The sequence below is a fragment of the Panulirus ornatus genome, chromosome 39 (assembly GCF_036320965.1).
Source record: "Panulirus ornatus isolate Po-2019 chromosome 39, ASM3632096v1, whole genome shotgun sequence".
Classification (NCBI taxonomy): Eukaryota; Metazoa; Arthropoda; class Malacostraca; order Decapoda; family Palinuridae; genus Panulirus; species Panulirus ornatus.
This window is the reverse complement of record NC_092262.1, coordinates 5,772,790-5,794,207: the sequence shown is the minus strand read 5'-3', so window position 1 is coordinate 5,794,207 and position 21,418 is coordinate 5,772,790. Positions and strand designations below refer to the sequence as shown.

General features: G+C 39.8%; 1 protein-coding gene across 1 annotated transcript in view; it reads left to right on the top strand.

Annotated features, from left to right (window-relative positions):
• Positions 1-16,901, top strand: part of Arl6 (ADP ribosylation factor-like 6) — a 32,162-nt gene extending 15,261 nt beyond the window's left edge. Inside the window, exon 4 of the mRNA XM_071684853.1 lies at positions 8,455-16,901. Within this exon, the coding sequence (XP_071540954.1) occupies positions 8,455-8,673 (219 nt within the window). The 3' untranslated portion in view covers positions 8,674-16,901. The remainder of the gene's footprint in view (positions 1-8,454) is intronic.
• Positions 16,902-21,418: the final 4,517 nt, after the last annotated feature.

Here is a 21,418-nt window from a genome sequence, read left to right as displayed (position 1 = left end):
CTGAACATGTAGGAGGGTGAAAGGAGGGCAAGGAATAGAGTGAATTGGAGCGATGTGGTATACCGGGGTTGACGTGCTGTCAGTGGATTGAATCAAGGCATGTGAAGCGTCTGGGGTAAACCATGGAAAGCTGTGTAGGTATGTATATTTGCGTGTGTGGACGTATGTATATTCATGTGTATGGGGGGGGGTTGGGCCATTTCTTTCGTCTCTTTCCTTGTGCTACCTCGCAAACGCGGGAGACAGCGACAAAGTATAATAAATAAATAAAAATATATATATATATATATATATATATATATATATATATATATATATATATAAAAGCGAGATATACATAAGTATACGTGTGTAAGTAGGAGAGATGGTCAGAGAGCGTTATTGGATTACGTGTTAATTGATAGGCGCGCGAAAGAGAGACTTTTGGATGTTAATCTGCTGAGAGGTGCAACTGGAGGGATGTCTGATCATAATCTTGTGGAGGCGAAGGTGATGATTTGTAGGGGTTTTCAGAAAAGAAGAGAGAATGTTGGGGTAAAGAGAGTGGTGAGAGTAAGTGAGCTTGGGAAGGAGACTTGTGTGAAGAAGTACCAGGAGAGACTGAGTACAGAATGGAAAAAGGTGAGAACAAAGGAGGTAAGGGGAGTGGGGGAGGGATGGGATGTATTTAGGGAAGCAGTGATGGCTTGTGCAAAAGATGCTTGTGGCATGATAAGTGTGGGAGGTGGGTTGATTAGAAAGGGTAGTGAGTGGTGGGATGAAGAAGTAAGATTATTAGTGAAAGAGAAGAGAGAGGCATTTGGATGATTTTAGCAGGGAAAAATGCAAATGAGTGGGAGATGTATAAAAGAAAGAGGCAGGAGGTCAAGAGAAAGGTGCAAGAGGTGAAAAAGAGGGCAAATGAGAGTTGGGGTGAGAGAGTATCATTAAATATAAGGGAGAATAAAAAGATGTTCTGGAAGGAGGTAAATAAAGTGCGTAAGACAAGTGAGCAAATGGGAACTTCAGTGAAGGGGGCTAATGGAGAGGTGATAACAAGTAGTGGTGATGTGAGAAGGAGATGGAGTGAGTATTCTGAAGGTTTGTTGAATGTGTGTGATGATAGAGTGGCAGATATAGGGTGTTTTGGTCGAGGTGGTGTGCAAAGTGAGAGGGTTAGGGAAAATGATTTGGGGAACAGAGAATAGGTAGTGAAAGCTTTGTCGAAGATGAAAGCCGGCAAGGCAGTAGGTTTGGATGGTATTGCAGTGGAATTTATTAAAAAAGGGGGTGACTGTATTATTGACTGGTTGGTAAGGTTATTTAATGTATGTATGATTCATGGTGAGGTGCCTGAGGTGCCTGAGGATTGGCGGAATGCTTGCATAGTGCCATTGTACAAAGGCAAAGGGGATAAAAGTGAGTGCTCAAATTACAGAGGTATAAGTTTGTTGAGTATTCCTGGTAAATTATATGGGAGGGTATTGATTGAGAGGGTGAAGGCACGTACAGAGCATCAGATTGGGGAAGAGCAGTGTGGTTTCAGAAGTGGTAGAGGATGTGTGGATCAGGTGTTGGCTTTGTAGAATGTATGTGAGAATACTTAGAAAAGCAAATTGATTTGTATGTAGCATTTATGGATCTGGAGAAGGCATATGATAGAGTTGATAGAGATGCTTTGAGGAAGGTATTAAGAATATATGGTGTGGGAGGCAAGTTGTTAGAAGCAGTGAAAAGTTTTTATCGAGGATGTAAGGCATATGTACGTGTAGGAAGAGAGGGAAGTGATTGGTTCTCAGTGAATGTAGGTTTGCGGCAGGGGTTTGTGTGATGTCTCCATGGTTGTTTAATTTGTTTATGGATGGGGTTGTTAGGGAGGTGAATGCAAGAGTTTTGGAAAGAGGGGCAAGTATGCAGTCTGTTGGGGATGAGAGAGCTTGGGAAGTGAGTCAGTTGTTGTTCGCTGATGATACAGCGCTGGTGGCTGATTCATGAGAAACTGCAGAAGCTGGTGACTGAGTTTGGTAAAGTGTGTGAAAGAAGAAAGTTAAGAGTAGATGTGAATAAGAGCAAGGTTATTAGGTACAGTAGGGTTGAGGGTCAAGTCAATTGGGAGGTAAGTTTGAATGGAGAAAAACTGGAGGAAGTAAAGTGTTTCAGATATGTCGGAGTGGATCTGGCAGTGGATGGAACCATGGAAGCGGAAGTGAATCATAGGGTGGGGGAGGGGGCGAAAATTCTGGGAGCCTTGAAGAATGTGTGGAAGTCGAGAACATTATCTCGGAAAGCAAAAATGGGTATGTTTGAAGGAATAGGGGTTCCAACAATGTTGTATGGTTGCGAGGCATGGGCTATGGGTAGAGTTGTGCGCAGGAGGGTGGATGTGCTGGAAATGAGATGTTTGAGGACAATATGTGGTGTGAAGTGGTTTGATCGAGTAAGTAATGTAACGGTAAGAGAGATGTGTGGAAATAAAAAGAGTGTGGTTGAGAGAGCAGAAGAGGGTGTATTGAAATGGTTTGGTCACATGGAGAGAATGAGTGAGGAAAGATTGACCAAGAGGATATATGTGTCAGAGGTGGAGGGAACGAGAAGTGGAAGACCAAATTGGAGGTGGAAAGATGGAGTGAAAAAGATTTTGAGTGATTGGGGCCTGAACATGCAGGAGGGTGAAAGGCGTTCAAGGAACAGAGTGAATTGGAACGATGTGGTATATCAGGGTCGACGTGCTGTCAGTGGATTGAACCAGGGCATGTGAAGCATCTGGGGTAAACCATGGAAAGTTGTGTGGGGCCCGGGTATGGAAAGGGAGCTGTGGTTTCGGTGCATTATTACATGACAGCTAGAGACTGAGTGTGAACGAATGGGGCCTTTGTTGTCTTTTCCTAGCGCTACCTCGCACACATGAGGGGGGAGGGGGTGGTTATTCCATGTGTGGCGAGGTGGTGATGGGAATAGATAAAGATAGACAGTATGAATTGTGTACATGTGTATATATGTATGTGTCTGTGTGTGTATATATATGTGTACATTGAGATGTATAGGTATGTATATTTGCGTGTGTGGACGTGTATGTATATAGATGTGTATGTGGGTGGGTTGGGCCATTCTTTCGTCTGTTTCCTTGCGCTACCTCGCTAACGCTGGAGGCAGCCTGAAAACACACTGCTCTTCCCCAATCTGATGCTCTGTACATGCCTTCACCCTATCAATACCCTCCCATATAATTTACCAGGAATACTCAACAAACTTGTACCTCTGTAAGTTGAGCACTCACTCTTATCCCCTTTTCCTTTGTACAATGGCACTATGCAAGCATTCCGCCAATCCTCAGGTACCTCACCATGAATCATACATAATTTACATAACCTTACCAACCAGTCAACAATACAATCACCCCCTTTTTCAATAAATTCCACTGCAATACCATCCAAACCTACTGCCTTGCCGGCTTTCATCTTCCACAAAGCTTTTACTACCTCTTCTCTGTTTACTAACTCATTTTCCCTAACCCTCTCACTTTGCACACCACCTCGACCAAAACACCCTATATCTGCCACTCTGTCATCAAACACATTCAACGAACCTTCAGAATACTCACTCCATCTCCTCACATCACCACTACTTGTTATCACCTCCCAATTAACCCCCTTCACTGAAGTTCCCATTTGCTCCCTTGTCTTACGCACTTTATTTACCTCCTTCCAAAACATCTTTTTATTTTCCCTAAAATTTAATGATAATCTCTCGCCCCAACTCTCATTTGCCCTCTTTTTCACCTCTTGCACCTTTCTCTTGAGCTCCTGTCTCTTTCTTTTATACCTCTCCCACTCATTTGCATTTTTTCCCTGCAAAAATCGTCCAAATGCCTGTCTCTTCTCTTTCACTAATGATCTTACTTCTTCATCCCACCACTCACTACCATTTCTAATCAACCCACCTCCCACGCTTCTCATGAACCAAGCATCTTTTGCACAAGCCATCACTGCTTCCCTAAATACATCCCATTCCTTCCCCACTCCCCTTACCTCCTTTGTTCTCACCTTTTTCCATTCTGTACTCAGTCTCTCCTGGTACTTCCTCACACAAGTCTCCTTCCCAAGCTCACTTACTCTCACCACTCTCTTTACCCCAACATTCTCTCTTCTATTCTGAAAACCCCTTCAAATCTTCACCTTCGCCTCCACAAGATAATGATCAGACATCCCTCCAGTTGCACCTCTCAACAAATTAACATCCAAAAGTCTCTCTTTCGTGCGCCTATCAATTAACACGTAATCCAATAATGCTCTCTGGCTATCTCTGGCCATATATATATATTAATTTTATTATTTTGCTTTGTCGCTGTCTCCCGCGTTTGCTAGGTAGCGCAAGGAAACAGACGAAAGAAATGGCCCAACCCACCCCCATACACATGTATATACATACACGTCCACACCACAAATATACATACCTATACATCTCAATGTACACATATATATACACACACAGACACATACCTATATACCCATGCACACAATTCACACTGTCTGCCTTTATTCATTCCCATCCCCACCTCGCCACACATGGAATACCACCCCCCTCCCACCTCATGTGTGCGAGGTAGCGCTAGGAAAAGACAACAATGGCCCCATTCGTTCACACTCAGTCTCTAGCTGTCATGCAATAATGCCCGAAACCACAGCTCCCTTTCCACATCCAGGCCCCACACAACTTTCCATGGTTTACCCCAGACGCTTCACATGCCCTGATTCAATCCACTGACAGCACGTCAACCCCGGTGTACCACATCGATCCAATTCACTCTATTCCTTGCCCGCCTTTCACCCTCCTGCATGTTCAGGCCCCGATCACTCAAAATCTTTTTCACTCCATCTTTCCACCTCCAATTTGGTCTCCCACTTCTCCTCGTTCCCTCCACCTCTGACACATATATCCTCTTGGTCAATCTTTCCTCACTCATTCTCTCCATGTGCCCAAACCATTTCAGAACACCCTCTTCTGCTCTCTCAACCACGCTCTTTTTATTTCCTCACATCTCTCTTACCCTTACATTACTTACTCGATCAAACCACCTCACACCACACATTGTCCTCAAACATCTCATTTCCAGCACATCCACCCTCCTGCACACAACTCTATCCATAGACCATGCCTCACAACCCTACAACATTGTTGGAACCACTATTCCTTCAAACATACCCATTTTTGCTTTCCGAGATAATGTTCTCGACTTCCACACATTCTTCAAGGCTCCCAGGTTTTTCGCACCCTCCCCCACCTTATGATTCACTTCCGTTTCCATGGTTCCATCTGCTGCCAGATCCACTCCCAGATATCTAAAACGCTTTACTTCCTCCAGTTTTTCTCCATTCAAACTTACCTCCCAATTGACTTGACCCTCAACCCTACTGTACCTAATAACCTTGCTCTTATTCACATTTACTCTTAACTTTCTTCTTTCACACACTTTACCCAACTCAGTCACCAGCTTCTGCAGTTTCTTACATGAATCAGCCACCAGCGCTGTATCATCAGCGAACAACAAATGACTCACTTCCCAAGCTCTTTCATCCACAACAGACTGTATACTTGCCCCTCTTTCCAAAACTCTTGCATTCACCTCCCTAACAACCCCATCCATAAACAAATTAAACAACCATGGAGACATCACACACCCCTGCCACAAACCTACATTCACTGAGAACCAATCACTTTCCTCTCTTCCTACACGGACACATGCCTTACATCCTCGATAAAAACTTTTCACTGCTTCTAACAACATGCCTCCCACACCATATATTCTTAATACCTTCCACAGAGCATCTCTGTCAACTCTTATCATATGCCTTCTCCAGATCCATAAATGCTACATACAAATCCATTTGCTTTTCTAAGTATTTCTCACATACATTCTTCAAAGCAAACACCTGATCCACACATCCTCTACCACTTCTGAAACCACACTGCTCTTCCCCAGTCTGATGCTCTGTATGTGCCTTCACCCTCTCAATCAATACCCTCCCATATAATTTACCAGGAATACTCAACAAACTTATACCTCTGTAATTTGAGCACTCACTCTTATCCCCTTTGCCTTTGTACAATGGCACTATGCAAGCATTCTGCCAATCCTCAGGCACCTCACCATGAGTCATACATACATTAAATAACCTTACCAACCAGTCAACAATACAGTCGCCCCCTTTTTTAATAAATTCCACTGCAATACCATCCAAACCTGCTGCCTTGCCGCCTTTCATCTTCCACAAAGCTTTTACTACCTCTTCTCTGTTTACTAACTCATTTTCCCTAACCCTCTCACTTTGCACACCACCTCGACCAAAACACCCTATATCTGCCACTCTGTCATCAGACACATTCAATAAACCTTTAAAATACTCACTCCATCTCCTTCTCACATGACCACTACTTGTTATCACCTCCCCATTTGCGCCCTTCACTGAAGTCCCCATTTGCTCCCTTGTCTTACGCACTTTATTTACCTCCTTCCAGAACATCTTTTTATTCTCCCTAAAATTTAATGATACTCTCTCACCCCAACTCTCATTTGCCCTTTTTTTCACCTCTTGCACCTTTCTCTTGACCTCCTGTCTCTTTCTTTTATACATCTCCCACTCAACTGCATTTTTTCCCTGCAAAAATTGTCCAAATGCCTCTCTCTTCTCTTTCACTAATAATCTTACTTCTTCATCCCATATATATATGTATACGTAGAGATGTATAGGTATGTATATTTGCGTGTGTGGACGTGTATGTGTATACATGTGTATGTGGGTGGGTTGGGCCATTCTTTTGTCTGTTTCCTTGCGCTACCTCGCTAATGCAGGAGACAGCGGCAAAGCAAAATAAATAGATAAATATTGAATTCATGATAGGATAATGATGTAGGGCATAATTTTCATGCTTTATGAGATTCTGGGGCCCAAGTGTTATTTTGGAACTACATGTTAATTTGTGTTATTAAACTTTTTATTGATTGCCTGTTAAATATATTCTTTATTCTTTTGGTATCTGTTTGCCTCAGGAAGCATAACTATAGAGTTTGGAGGTTTAAGCTAAAGAATCTTTTCATCACATATTCCATTTTTGAAACAAAACAATGTTTTGGCCTGAAAGGTTTCCTAATCTAATACCTGCATTTTTAGCCCATTTTCTTTACAAATTAGGTTTTCTTTGAGATAGCAGTATAGGTCATATTTTTATGCTAAAGAAGATATATACAATGTATCAGCTGAAATAAAGAAGAAATGCAGAATATCCTATACTGTAAGACTGAAAATCAGGATCTCTATTTATCTAACTCTGCTGTAGATATAAGTCTTGTGCTATTGTAGATAAACTCCTGGGACACACCTGTGTTCAGGTTTGTGCCAGGTCAAGGTTGTTTAGAACCTCCTACCTTTAATTTTCAAGATAGAGAGCTCAGTATACCTTTGATGGACTTTTGTCCTTGACTAAAATTGTCCAACCAGTTCAGTAATCCGTCATGAGTTCTTCCATCAAATTATCTTGAAAAGCAAAAATGGGTATGTTTGAAGAAATAGTGGTTCCAACAATGTTATATGGTTGCGAGGCGTGGGCTATAGATAGAGTTGTGCAGAGGAGGGTGGATGTGCTGTAAATGAAATGTTTGAGGACGATATGTGGTGTGAGGTGGTTTGATTGAGTAAGTAATGGAAGGGTAAGAGAGATGTGTGGAAATAAAGAGAGTGTGGTTGAGAGAGCAGAAGAGGGTGTTTTGAAATGGTTTGGTCTCATGGAGAGAATGAGCAAGGAAAGATTGACCAAGAGGATATATGTGTCAGAGGTGGAGGGAACGAGAAGTGGGAGACCAAATTGGAGGTGGAAAGATGGAGTGAAAAAGATTTTGAGTGATCAGGGCCTGAACATGCAGGAGGGTGAAAGGCGTGCAAGGAATAGAGTGAATTGGAACGATGTGGTATACCAGGGTCGACGTACTGTCAATGGATTGAACCAGGGCGTGTGAAGCATCTAGGGTAAACCATGGAAAGTTCTGTGGTGCATGGATGTGGAAAGGGAGCTGTGGTTTGAGTGCATTATACATGACAGCTAGAGACTGAGTGTGAACGAATGTGGCCTTTTCCTAGTGCTACCTCACGCACTTGCGGGGGAGGGGGTTGTTATTTCATGTGTGGCGGGGTGGCGATGGGAATGAATAAAGGCAGATAGTATGAATTTTCTACATGTGTATATATGTATGTGTCTGTGTGTGTATATATATGTATACGTTGAGATGTATAGGTATGTATATTTGCGTGTGTGGACATACATGTGTATGTGGGTGGGTTGGGCCATTCTTTTGTCTGTTTCCTTGCGCTACCTTGCTAATGCAGGAGACAGCGACAAAGCAAAATAAATAAATAAAATATATTCTGAAATGCTTATGTTGCCAATAAAATGAATTTTGCTGAGATGCTTTATTGTTTGCAGATTCGGCATCGACGTATCCCCATCTTATTTTTTGCAAACAAAATGGATATGCGTGAAGCAGTGAGTAGTGTTAAGGTTTCAGCAGCTTTGGGCTTAGAGCGAATTACAGACAAGCCATGGCATATTACTGCTTCCAATGCCATTACTGGAGATGGTCTACATGAGGGTGTGGAATGGCTTACATATCAGATTAAAGAAAACCTTGGAAACAATAAGTAATGGTTTACAGACAATACTTGTATCACTTGGTATTAATTCTTTGGTAGTATCAGGAATACAGCTTGAGAATACTTCAAGTTATTGTATTTCAACAGATCTGTTATAGTTGTTAAAAGAAGCATTTCTTGAACATCCTCAATTTGAAGTTCATGATGCATTAGATGCTGTGAAGTATGATGTAGGAAAGTGAACTTGGTTATAGACTACCAGAAAAATAATCTGTTTTCCACAGTGTTAACATTGCTTAGTTAGGTATGACCTGCTGAGCTTGTTTTCCTCATCTAGTCAATGCAGTATTGCTACTGAATAATGGTTAGAAAAAAGTGCAGTTCATTATTTATTGAGTTAGGCTTTCGTCTTTGTCTCTCTCAGCTTTCTTTATATGGGCTGTAATTATTATTATTACTGAGATGCAAAGAAAGCTATCTTTATAGGTTTATCAAAAGGCTAGGTATCTGATATGAACAGATAAAGTTTTCAAAACCCACCACGGTAAATTGTCATGAGGTGTGAATTAATGCATTGGTATGAGTTATAGAAAAAAATCAAAGCAGGTTTCTTGAATATGATAGGCTTGGATGAGGAAAGCATTTTCATGGATAAATGAAGATGTATAGGATGTAATGAAAAGAAAAATATTAACCTAGTCATTAGGCTGTGATTTCTTTTATGTAGAATTCTTCACTTCAGGAATAACTAGTCATACATCTACAGTGTGTATATTTTCAAGCTGTCTATACATTCTGGCCTTTGAAAGAAGGAGACCATAGCACGGTGATAAGTATATGTAAGTGACTGATTTTTTTCACATGGGTTTAGCGTGTATGTATTACTGTAATTTTTTCGTTATATCTTACTGTGCAAAGTCAGTTTACATTCCAGACTTATTGGTGATAAGAACCTTTCATTGTAGCACTGTATCAGCACAAGTGTTTACTAAGTTGGACCACACATTTTCATATTTAGTTGATGAGTAGATTCATCTTTGTTCACTCTTTTATTTTTCTCTATTTTTATTTCACAATGCAGTGATATATCCTCATACCTCACCAACTTTTTGTTGAACCTGTGTAGTCAACAATTCCCATTTAATTTTCTGTTTTATACATATTTTTCAACAACTCATCCCTTTTCATGTGGTGTTCGTGTTCCTCCCATCTCGGCGTTATTTCATCAAGCTGATTAATTTGTAATGCAACTTCTGTACCTTTTTACATCTTTATGAAATTCTGTAAGTGGTATTACTTATGTTAAATTTCTCTCAGTTAATTATGAGCCATAAGATAATTACTTCATTAGTGTATTAAAAGTGCAGCATGCTATAAAGTACAATAGCAGTAAATGCTTGCAGAAATTTTATCGTTTGAATTGTTACATGTGTTTTTTACAGTGCATGTACCAAATAAATTTGTGAAAATCAAGGTTTTCAAAATGGTAAAAAGGATTTTTTGCTTAAAGTGTTAAGGTCACTTTCTTGTTTTTTGTACCGTTTGTTACATCATCACTTTTAATTGCACCATGTGAAATAGTTGTCCAATTAATGGAATTGCTAGGTACACAGTTTCATAAAAAGTACAAGTACATAAATTATTTACAACTATGTATGATGGAGGGCTCATGTAGTAAATGCCTCTTATGTGATGTCCCAGGGTAATAAGTTCTCACATTCAGTGTTGAACAGTTTTTCAAAAACAGGTTCAATTTCCAAACACTTGCTGCATGAGAAATTAGTGTAGACCATCTTTTTTGTGATGACAATATACATTGTACTGTTTGATCTTCAAGAGGTGATGGTTATTGTAGGGCCTTATATGACCGTCAGTTTTATGTGTTTTCCCTCTGCATGCTTGTTTTCCCTTGGAAGCGAGTTGTAGCAAAGCTTAGTATAGTTTTCCCCTTTATATGTTTAACTCTGCTTTTTACCTTCATTTCCCTGTTTAGTCATATTACCCTAAATCTACTCGGTAATTTCAGAACATATTTATTATCATCCCATGTAATATAAAAAATTATGTTTATTCATACTTTTAATTATAACAGTACAGATTTAGCTTTTCTTTGCCAGTTTGCATTGGGAGCAATGATGTATCTCTTTTATATTTTTGGGGTCAGGGCTTCCTAACAAGTGCTGGGGTAGCACAAGCATTCCCCACTCATTGCGAACCACTAACCTGTAGTTGTGGGTGCTAACTTATTTTTGGCCTACCTTTGCATGGTTAGAGTCCACCACAGTGATAAGATATCTGATCCACTCACTCTGGAGGACTAATCTGCCTAGCAGCTCAGAATCCTCTTGGATTGTGTGTATACTGGACATAATTCTTTTTTCATCTTTCTGTGGAGGAATACGGTTTGTAGATGTACTTTGGATAGATCTATAGAATATGCAGTTTTTTATGGACTAATTATTGTTGTCATATATTGTATATTGTTGGTGGTCCCCCTCCTTTCCTATTATTGCTTTTGTTTCTCCCGTACAACACAAATGGTTTTCCTTTGTGCTTATGTAATATTTTCATGTTCTTTTGGAGGCTTTGAATATATGGTCTTCAGGTAGGGGGTTTTACACTAGAGGTAGGAGTTAGGAGAGTCACTGTAGTGAAATTACTTTAATATCTGACAATGCTTTTGAACTGTATGGGAGTGACAACTTGGGGATGAGTGCCAAATGGTCAAGCCTCCATTTCATATGGTTCCTAATGATCGCACGAAAATTTGGTAGACATGTAGCTTAGTTTCGTTTATGGAAACTTTTTCTCTCAAAGCTACGCTGTTCAGAACAGCCTGTTTATGAGGGTTACCCCTGCCTTCCTTTGTTATGGTGGATGGGTTGTCTTTTTCCATGATAAATGGCAACACAGGTCACCCTGAGGGCTCTGAAATTCAGATAATGTCTTTTACATGGGCTTTATAGATAAGCACTTTTTCTGGGGCATTTTGGTTGTTTTTTTTATGGTAGTCAACACTTCAATGTCTTCTTATGAAGACTAATTTTCATATTACATATTAAGTGAGTTTGCTATGGGTTAAAAGAAAATTATGTTCTATGTTAATGATGAAACTGTTTATTAGGTTTTTGAAAAGTACTTTTGTGGCATGAGAAAGGTGGGCAGATAAGAAAGGGTAGTGAGGGTGAGATTAAGAAGTAAGGTTGTTAGTGAAAGAGAAAAGAGAGGCATGTGGATGATACTTGTAGGGAAGTAGTGCAAATATGTATAAAAGAAAGCAGCATGAGGTCAAGAGAAAGGTGCAAGAGTTGAAAAAGAGAGCAAAGGAGAGTTGGGGTGAGAGAGTATCATTAAATTTTAGGGAGAATAAAAAGATGTTTTGGAAGGGGGTAAATAATGTGTGTAAGACGAGAACAAAAAGGGAACATCAATGAAGGGGGGAAGTGGGGAGGTAAACAACAGTTAGTGGTGAAGTGAGGAGATGGATTGAGTATTTTAAAGGTTTGTCGAATGTGTTTGATGATAGAGTGGCAGATATAGGGTGTTTTGGTTGGGTTGGTGTGCAAAGTGAGAGGGTCAGGGAGAATGGTTTAGAAAAGAGAGAAGAGATGGTGAAAGCTTTGTGGAAGATGAAATGCAGCAAGGTGGCAGGTTTGGATGGTATTATGGTGGAATTTATCATAAAAGGGGCTGACTCTGTTGTTGACTGGTTGTTAAGGATATTCATTGTCTGTATGGACCCTGGTGAAGTGGCTGAGAATTGGCAGAATGCATGTATAGTACCACTGTACAAAGGTAAAGGGGATAAAGGTGTGTGTTCAAACAATAGAGGCATAAGTTTGTTTATTTCTGGGAAATTATATGGGAAGGTATTGATTGAGAGGGTGAAGGCATGTACAGAGCATCAAATTGGGGAAGAGCAGTGTGGTTTCAGAAGTGGTAGAGGATGTGTGGATCAAGTGTTTGCTTTGAAGAATGTGTGTGAAAAATACTTAGAAAAACAGATGGATTTGTATGTAGCATTTATGGATCTGGACAAGGCATATGGTAGAGTTGAATGAGATGCTTTGTGGAAGGTTTTAAGAGTATATGGTGTGGGGGGGAGTAAGTTGGTAGAAGCAGTGAAAAGTTTTACCATGGATGTAAGGCATGTGTACGAGTAGGAAGAGAGGAAAGTGATTGGTTCCCAATGAATGACGGTGTGCGGCAGGGGTGTGTGGTGTCCCTATGGTTGTTTAATTTGTTTATGGACGGGGTGGTTAGGGAGGTAACTGCAAGAGTTCTGGAGAGAGGGACGGGAATGCAGTCCGTTGGGAATGAGAGAGCTTGGGAAGTGAGTCAGTTGTTGTTCGCAGATGATACAGCTCTAGTGGCTGATTCATGTAAGAAACTGCAGAGGTTGATGAGTGAGTTTGAAAAAGTGTGTGAAAGGAGAAAGTTAAGAGTAAACATGAATAAGAGCAAGGTTATTAGGTTCAGTAGGGTTGAGGGACAAGCTATTTGGGATGTAAGTTCGAAGGGAGAAAAACTGGAGGAAGTGAAGTGTTTTAGATATCTGGGAGTGGACTTGGCAATGGATGGAACCATGGAAGTAAGTCACAGGGTGGAAGAAGGGGCGAAGGTTCTGGGAGCAATGAGGAATGTATGGAAGGAGAGAACGTTATCTCGGAGAGTAGAAATGGGTATGTTTGAAGGAATGGTAGTTCCAACAATGTTATGTAGTTGCAAGGCATAGGCTATAGATAGGGTTGTATGGAGGAGGGAGGAAGTATTGGAAATGAAATGTTTGAGGACAATATGTGGTGTGAGGTTGTTTGATTAAGTAAGAAAAGCATTTGGAAATAAAAAGAGTTGTTGAGAGAGCAGAAGAGGGTGTATTGAAATGGTTAGGACATATGGAGAGAATGAGTGAGGAAAGATTGACAAAGAGGACATATGTGTCGGAGGTGGAGGGAAGAAGGAAAAGTGGGAGACCAAATTGGAGGTGGAAGGATGGAGTAGAAAAGATTTTGAGTGATTGTTGCTTGAACATACAAGAGGGTGAGAGATGTGCAAGGAAAAGAGTGAATTGGAACAATGTGGTATACTGGGGTTGACGTGCTGAACCAGGGCGTGTGAAGCATCTGAGGTTAACTATGGAAAGGTCTGTGGGGCCTGGATGTGGATAGGGAGCTGTGGTTTTGGCACATTACTCATGACAGCTAGAGAATGAGTGTGAATGAATGTGGCTTCTTTCGTCTGTTTTCCTGGCACTATGTTACTGAAGTAGGGGGTAGCAATGCTGTTTTCCTGTGGGGCAAGGTAGCGACAGGAATGGATGAAGGAGAGCAAGTATGAATATGTACATGTGTATGTATGTATATGTCTGTGTATTTTATGTTAATATGTATATGTATATCTATGTGCGTATGTGGGCGTTTATGTATATATATGTGTATATGAATGGGTGGGCCATTCTTAGTCTGTTTCCTGGCGCTAGTTCGCCGATGCAGGAAACAGTGTTTTTGTATAGTAATATATCAATTTTGTAAACACCTCTTATGGGACTTCTAAAATCTGTTGATGAAATACATGCAGTGTCTACACAAGTACAGCCTTCTTTCTGATGAAATTCAAAGATGAACCACTGTGGTATAGTAAAGTGTGAAGCTTTAAATACTAGGCATACCCCTTTTGTTAAACTTAGAGGGGATTAGCATTTTCTTAGTAAAACTTTGCTTTTGGGAATCATATGATTTTTGAGGGACATTTATTTGAATGTCCAGGAATCTAAAATATAAAGAATCCTTTGATGAATTCCTACTTTGAATAGGGACCGTTTTTCGTGGCTCAACGTATTTTTTACATTTTACCCCATGATGTGAGGAGGGTGACCTCTAACTTAACCTTTACTTAGAAAACAGATGTCCCAGGAAATTTACGTTATAGTTCTTTGGCATTCATATAACACCATACCAGTATGATTCCATAGTCCTAGGCATGGTGGATTTACTTCTCTTGGCAAAGGACTCTTCTTGTAGGTGTGTTTTTGGAGTGTGTCTGGATCACTGAAGGAATTTATTTCCACATTTCCTCTATTTTCAAGTTTTTTCTTCAAATCCTCCTCGTCTGTGAGTGTATGCTTCCATTGGTCGTGGGGCAAAGTGATAGAGAAGAGAAACGCAAGTTTTGAAGTCTGAAAAATATTCTCTTCAAGTCAGTGTTCCACTAGCAATTGTCTGGATTTCCTGCTTTGCTCTGCTTCCCCTCATCAAAAGGCCTTTTTCTTTACCAGTGATGTCTGCTTTTGGGCTGAAACATACAATATGCCAGTTGTGAGCTACTGGGCAGATCAGTTCTCCGAAGTCAAAAGGCCTGGTAACCTCACTGGCAAATGTTGAAGGCAGGTCATAAACAAGTAAATTGCTACAACCCCATGTTAATGGTCAACAATGAGTAGGGAATTCTCTGCATTATCGCACTGGTGAGGTGAAGTGTTAGTATCTTATTGCTTATGGGATTGCCCCATAGAAAATTTTCAAACCTCAAAACATACAATTTTTGTTGTATCACAATTATACCTCAATATATTCCTTATTCTTTATTCTATATGACTACTCTCTTGTGCTTTTAATGTTTTGTGGTTTGCAGATTGAGGCGCAAATCCTCAAGGTAGACTTCTCTATAACATACCTTCTGAAATGGGAGTAAATACTGCAGTAGAGTTGAATATCCAGTACAACAATATTTTATTACATTCTTATTTTCAGCACATTTCTGCTTCACCTTTGCATGCATTCCATAGAATTCTATAACTATTAGGAAAAATGTTTGTTACCCTAGAAATGAAACTTATAAGTGGTTGCAAATTTATGTTGTATTGTCTTGAATGTATGATATGTACACCAATTTTAAAAGTACGAGCAACAAACATTTCTGCATTTCTTTTTTGATTGAAATACTAACAAGAGTGCTAAGTATCATCTGATGTAATATTTTCTGCATAGATATGCAGTGCTACAGAAGTTTTTAGATAGATAGTATGGCTGTGTGAGATTTTACCCTTTTCAGTTTTGTTTAACTATTAAACATGGTAATAAGTTTTATGCTCTGGTTAGATTTCTGTAAAGAAAAGATACAGATATTGCAATAGGAATAGCTCACTTTTCAACATACACTGTTAAAGAATCGGGGTATACTTAGTTCAGTAAATTCCAGTTGACAGTGCAATGCAGATAGGTTATGTAACAAGGCATCTTCCTTACTAGTGTTCAAAAACAAGTTTGTGTTATGCATCCTAAGGATTTATCCGTCCATTCAAAATGAGAGTATTTGATCATAAAAGTAAAGTATATATTTTTTATAAGACACATTTATTTCCTGTCCGTCCAGCTAGCACAATAAATCTTGGTTTCCAAGTAATATAGTTTAATTGTATTATTCCTGTATGGTCTGGAATTTATCCCTTAAGTATTTGTTAAAGAATATATCCTTTTTGCTCTTTAAATGGTATGTAATTTATTGCAACTTGTGAAAATGTGTAATATACAACTGCAGAAAACAAGGTAACAGGAGAAATATTTTATATGAAATATACAAATTGATTTGACCATCCTGTATGTAAATTGTAAGTTGATATAAGCGAGTGTTATTGAGAGTGTTTCAAAACATTAAGATTTGTGAAATTTATAAGAATTTGAAATTTTAAAGAGGAATCAAGAAAACATCCTTGGCTGCAAAGTCATTACTAAAAGATTATTCCAAATTAGAATATAGAGCTGTCAGATCGAATAATGTGCTCCTAATGAGTATTTTCCTTATAATTAGATATATGCTTGAACAAAAGTCTTTCCTAATACAATACTCGAGGTATATTGGAATGAAATATTGCATTTGGAGAGTCTAGACATCTGCCAAGGCAGCTCCTATGCCCATATGGCATTGTTGAATCCTAAGAAAATTTAAATTTCTTGACCATGAAAACGTATGTGGCATTTGGAATCATTGATATTACTTCAATATTCACAAAAAAAAAAAAAATTGATATTTCCGTAATGGCGTCCTGGATGCAGACCATGATTTGGATCATTCCCAAAATCTAATCAATCGGTTCTTGCATCATTTCTGGCTTTCTGAAAACTTATACAACACATATTCGCCATTTCTCGCTTTAGTGAGGCAGCGTTAAGAACAGAGGACAGCCATAGAGGGAATATCCTCACTTGGCCCCTTCCTCTGTTCCTTTCGAAAAAAAAAAAAAAAAATACTGAAAGGAGGATTTCCAGCCTCCCACTCCCTCCCTTTTTAGTCGCCTTCTACGACATGTAGAATATAATTATCCCAAGGGATAATTATATTCTACAAATCTACGTTGTAGATAGGATGACCACTGATTTTTGACAATCATGAGATGCTTCGTGTATAAGTCAACCTAAGATCCTGAAGGTAATGTTACAGGAAATTAGGGTAATGAAGCTTATATCATGGCATATATAATTTCCATTCAAGTATTGATTCAAGTCAATTTGTCTATGTTATCATTGTACAAAAAGTCAAACATCGATTACGGTAACATCTTTTGAACAATGAAAGAATGCGGTAGTAGATTGCCTTTACGATTTTCTCCCAGCTTTCCACTAGTGTTATTTTATTTTGCTTTGTCACTGTCTCCCGCGTTAGCGAGGTAGCGCAAGGAAATAGACGAACGAATAGCCTAATCCACCCACATACACATGTATATACATACACATCCACACACGCAAATATACATACCTATACATCTCAATGTACACACAGACATACATATATACACATACATAATTCATACTGTCTGCCTTTATTCCCATCGCCACACATGGAATAACCCCCTCCCCCCTCATGTGTGCGAGGTAGCGCTAGGAAAAAACAAAGGCCCCATTCGTTCACACATAGTCTCTAGCTGTCGTGTAATAATTCACCAAAACCACAGCTCCCTTTCGACATCCAGGCCCCACAGAACTTTCCATGGTTTACTCCAGACGCTTCACATGCCCTGGTTCAATCCATTGATAGCACGTAGACCCCGGTATACCACATTGTTCCAATTTACTCTATTCCTTGCACGCCTTTCACCCTCCTGCATGTTCAGTCCCTGATCACTCAAAATCCTTTTCACGCCATTTTTCCACCTCCAATTTGGTCTCCCACTTCTCGTTCCTTCCACCTCTGACATATATCCTCTTGGTCAATCTTTCCTCACCCATTCTCTCCATGTGACCAAACCATTTCAAAACACCCTCTTCTGCTCTCTCAACCACTCTTATTTCCACACATCTTACCCTTACATTACTTACTCGATCAAACCACCTCACACCACATATTGTCCTCAAACATCTCACTTCCAGCACATCCACCCTCCTGCGCACATCTCTATCCATAGCCCACGCCTCGCAATCATACAACATTGTTGGAACCACTATTCCTTCAAATATACCCATTTTTGCTTTCCGAGATAATGTTCTCGACTTCCAAACATTCTTCAAGGCTCGCAGAATTTTCGCGCTGTATCATCAGTGAACAACTGACTCACTTCCCAAGCTCTCTCATCCACAACAGACTGCATACTTGCCCCCCTTTTCAAAACTCTTGCATTCACCTCCCTAACAACCTCATCCATAAACAAATTAAACAACCATGGAGACATGACACACCCCTGCCGCAAACCGACATTCACTGAGAACCAATCACTTTCCTCTCTTCCTACACGTACACATGCCTTACATCCTCGATAAAAACTTTTCACTGCTTCTAACAACTTTCCTCCCACACTATATACTCTCAATACCTTCCACAGAGCATCTCTATCAACTCTCATATGCCTTCTCCAGATCCATAAATGCTACATACAAATCCATTTGCTTTTCTAAGTATTTCTCACATTCTTCAAAGCCAACACCTGATCCACACATCCTCTACCACTTCTGAAACCACACTGCTCTTCCCCAATCTGATGCTCTGTACATGCCTTCACCCTCTCAATCAATACCCTCCCATATAATTTACCAGGAATACTCAAACTTATACCTCTAATTTGAGCACTCTTATCCCTTTTGCTTTTGTACAATGGCACTATGCACGCATTCCGCCAATCCTCAGGCACCTCACCATGAGTCATACATACATTAAATAACCTTACCAACCAGTCAACAATACAGTCACCCCCTTTTTTAATAAATTCCACTGCGATACCATCCAAACCTGCTGCCTTGCCGCCTTTCATCTTCCGCAAAGCTTTTACTACCTCTTCTCTGTTTACCAAATCATTTTCCCTAACCCTCTCTCTGCACACCACCTCGACCAAAACACCCTATATCTGCCACTCTATCATCAAACACATTTAACAAACCTTCAAAATACTCACTCCATCTCCTCGGATCACTACTTATCACCACCCCATTAGCCCCCTTCACCGAGGTTCCCATTTGCTCCCTTGTCTTACGCACTTTATTTACCTCCTTTCAAAACAGCTTTTTATCCTTAGGATTTATTGATACTCTCTCACCCCAACTCTCATTTGCCCTCTTTCACCTCTTGCACTTTTCTCTTGACCTCCTGCCTATTTCTTTTATACATCCCCCACTCATTTGCATTTTTTCCCTGCAAAAATCGTCCAAATGCCTCTTCTCTTTCACTAATAATCTTACTTCTTCATCCCATCACTCACTACCCTTTCTAATCAAACCACCTCCCACGCTTCTCATGCCACAAGCATCTTTTGCGCAAGCCATCACCGTTTCCCTAAATACATCCCATTCCTCCCCCACTCCCCTTACCTCCTTTGTTCTCGCCTTTTTCATTCTGTACTCTGTCTCCTGGTACTTCCTCACACAAGTCTCCTTCCCAAGCTCTTACTCTCACCACTCTCTTCACCCCAACATTCACTCTTTTCTGAAAACCCATACGAATGTTCACCCTCGCCTCCAGAAGAGAATGATCAGACATCCCTCCAGTTGCACTTCTCAGCACATTAACATCCAAAAGTCTTTCGCGCGCCTGTCAATTAACACGTAATCCAATAACGCTCTCTGGCCATCTCTCCTACTCACATACGTATACTTATGTATATTTCGCTTTTTGAACCAGGTATTCCCAATCACCAGTCCTTTTTCAGCACATAAATCTACAAGCTCTTCATTTCCATTTACAACACTGAACACCATGTATACCAATTATTCCCTCAACTGCCACATTACTCACCTTTGCATTTAAATCACCCATCACTATAACCCGGTCTTGTGCATCAAAACCATTAACACACTCAGCTGCTCCCAAAACACTTGCCCCATGATCTTTCTTATGCCCAGGTGCATATGCACCAATAATCACCCGTCTCTCTAACTTTCAGTTTTACCCACATCAATCTAGAATTTACTTTCTTACACTATTACATACTCCCACAACTGTTTCATGAGTAGTGCTACTCCTTCCCTTGCTCTTGTCCTCTCACTAACCCCTGACTTTACTCCCAAGACATTCCCAAACCACTCTTCCCCTTACCTTTGAGCTTCGTTTCACTCAAGAGCCAAAACATTCAGGTTCTTTTCCTCAAACATACTACCTATCTCCTTTTTTCTCATCTTTGTTACGTCCACACACCTTTAGACACCCCAATCTGAGCCTTCGAGGAGGATGAGCACTCCCCGCGTGACTCCTGTTTCCCATTTTAGAAAGTTAATACAGGGAGGGGAGGGTTTCTGGACCCCTGCTCTCGTCCGCTTTAGTCGCCTACGACACGTGAGGAATGCGTGGGAAGTATTCTTTCTTCCTTATCTCATATTCAGCGAAAAGCAATACATTTTGACTATTAATCACATTAAACCGAAAACTTACATTAGTAACAACTCTTATACATCGGAAGGTTAGGTAAAGTTTCTTAATGTACTTTTTATCCCATTTTCTTTTAAATATAGTTAAGAAAAATTTCCATTTCCGAGAATACATTGACTTAGGCACAATTAAAGGAAAATACTATCCAAGTAAAAACGAATGAAGACACGTATTGTATATTCGCCAAGAGAACACTGGTCGCAGAGGTTTCGCATCTTTCTTTCACAAGTAGATTTTGATATCTATTAACGTTGAAACTTAGTAATATTTTGTATACATTATAATGTTATGGTTACTCTAGTTTACTAGTAATCTTTTTAGAAATACACTAGACAAATACCATTGTGGGTATTTACTGAAGACTTTCCAAAAAATAAAACCCCTCAAATATCTGGCATTAGTCCTCCTCAAACCTCCTCCCAAAAAAATAGTGCAACGGCATTTTCTTATATCAGACAGACACTTAAGATTTGTTCACTTGTAAAACTTTCACGTCTCAAGCCAAAAGTTGTTACTAGTTTTTCCCATTACGCACGGACTAACTTAACGAAACTATTACCCGTGTATAGGTCGACCCCCTAATATTTTTTACCCAAAAAAGTTACTACACAAGAATTGTAGGGCATATTTATAAAATTCTTAAGAGGAACGGCTTGATTGTAGGCTAAATTTGTAAGCTTTAATGATTTGACCATGGAATTATTTTATATGCTTACCACGCAAAGTGTTTAAGGTATTAACATTCGCAGGAAGTATCCAATTTAATGACAGTATTACTGTGGCTTGTGCAGTTTCATTCTCTTTTATGGGTATATTTGAAGCTCAAGTCCCGCGCCAAACGTGGTCAATACATACAACATTTTTCTTTATATTGTAAAGACTGAAGTTCCGTATGTTTACTTCCAAAATATATGATAAACATTTATCAAATGGTTAAAAATAAAGCCGTTGGG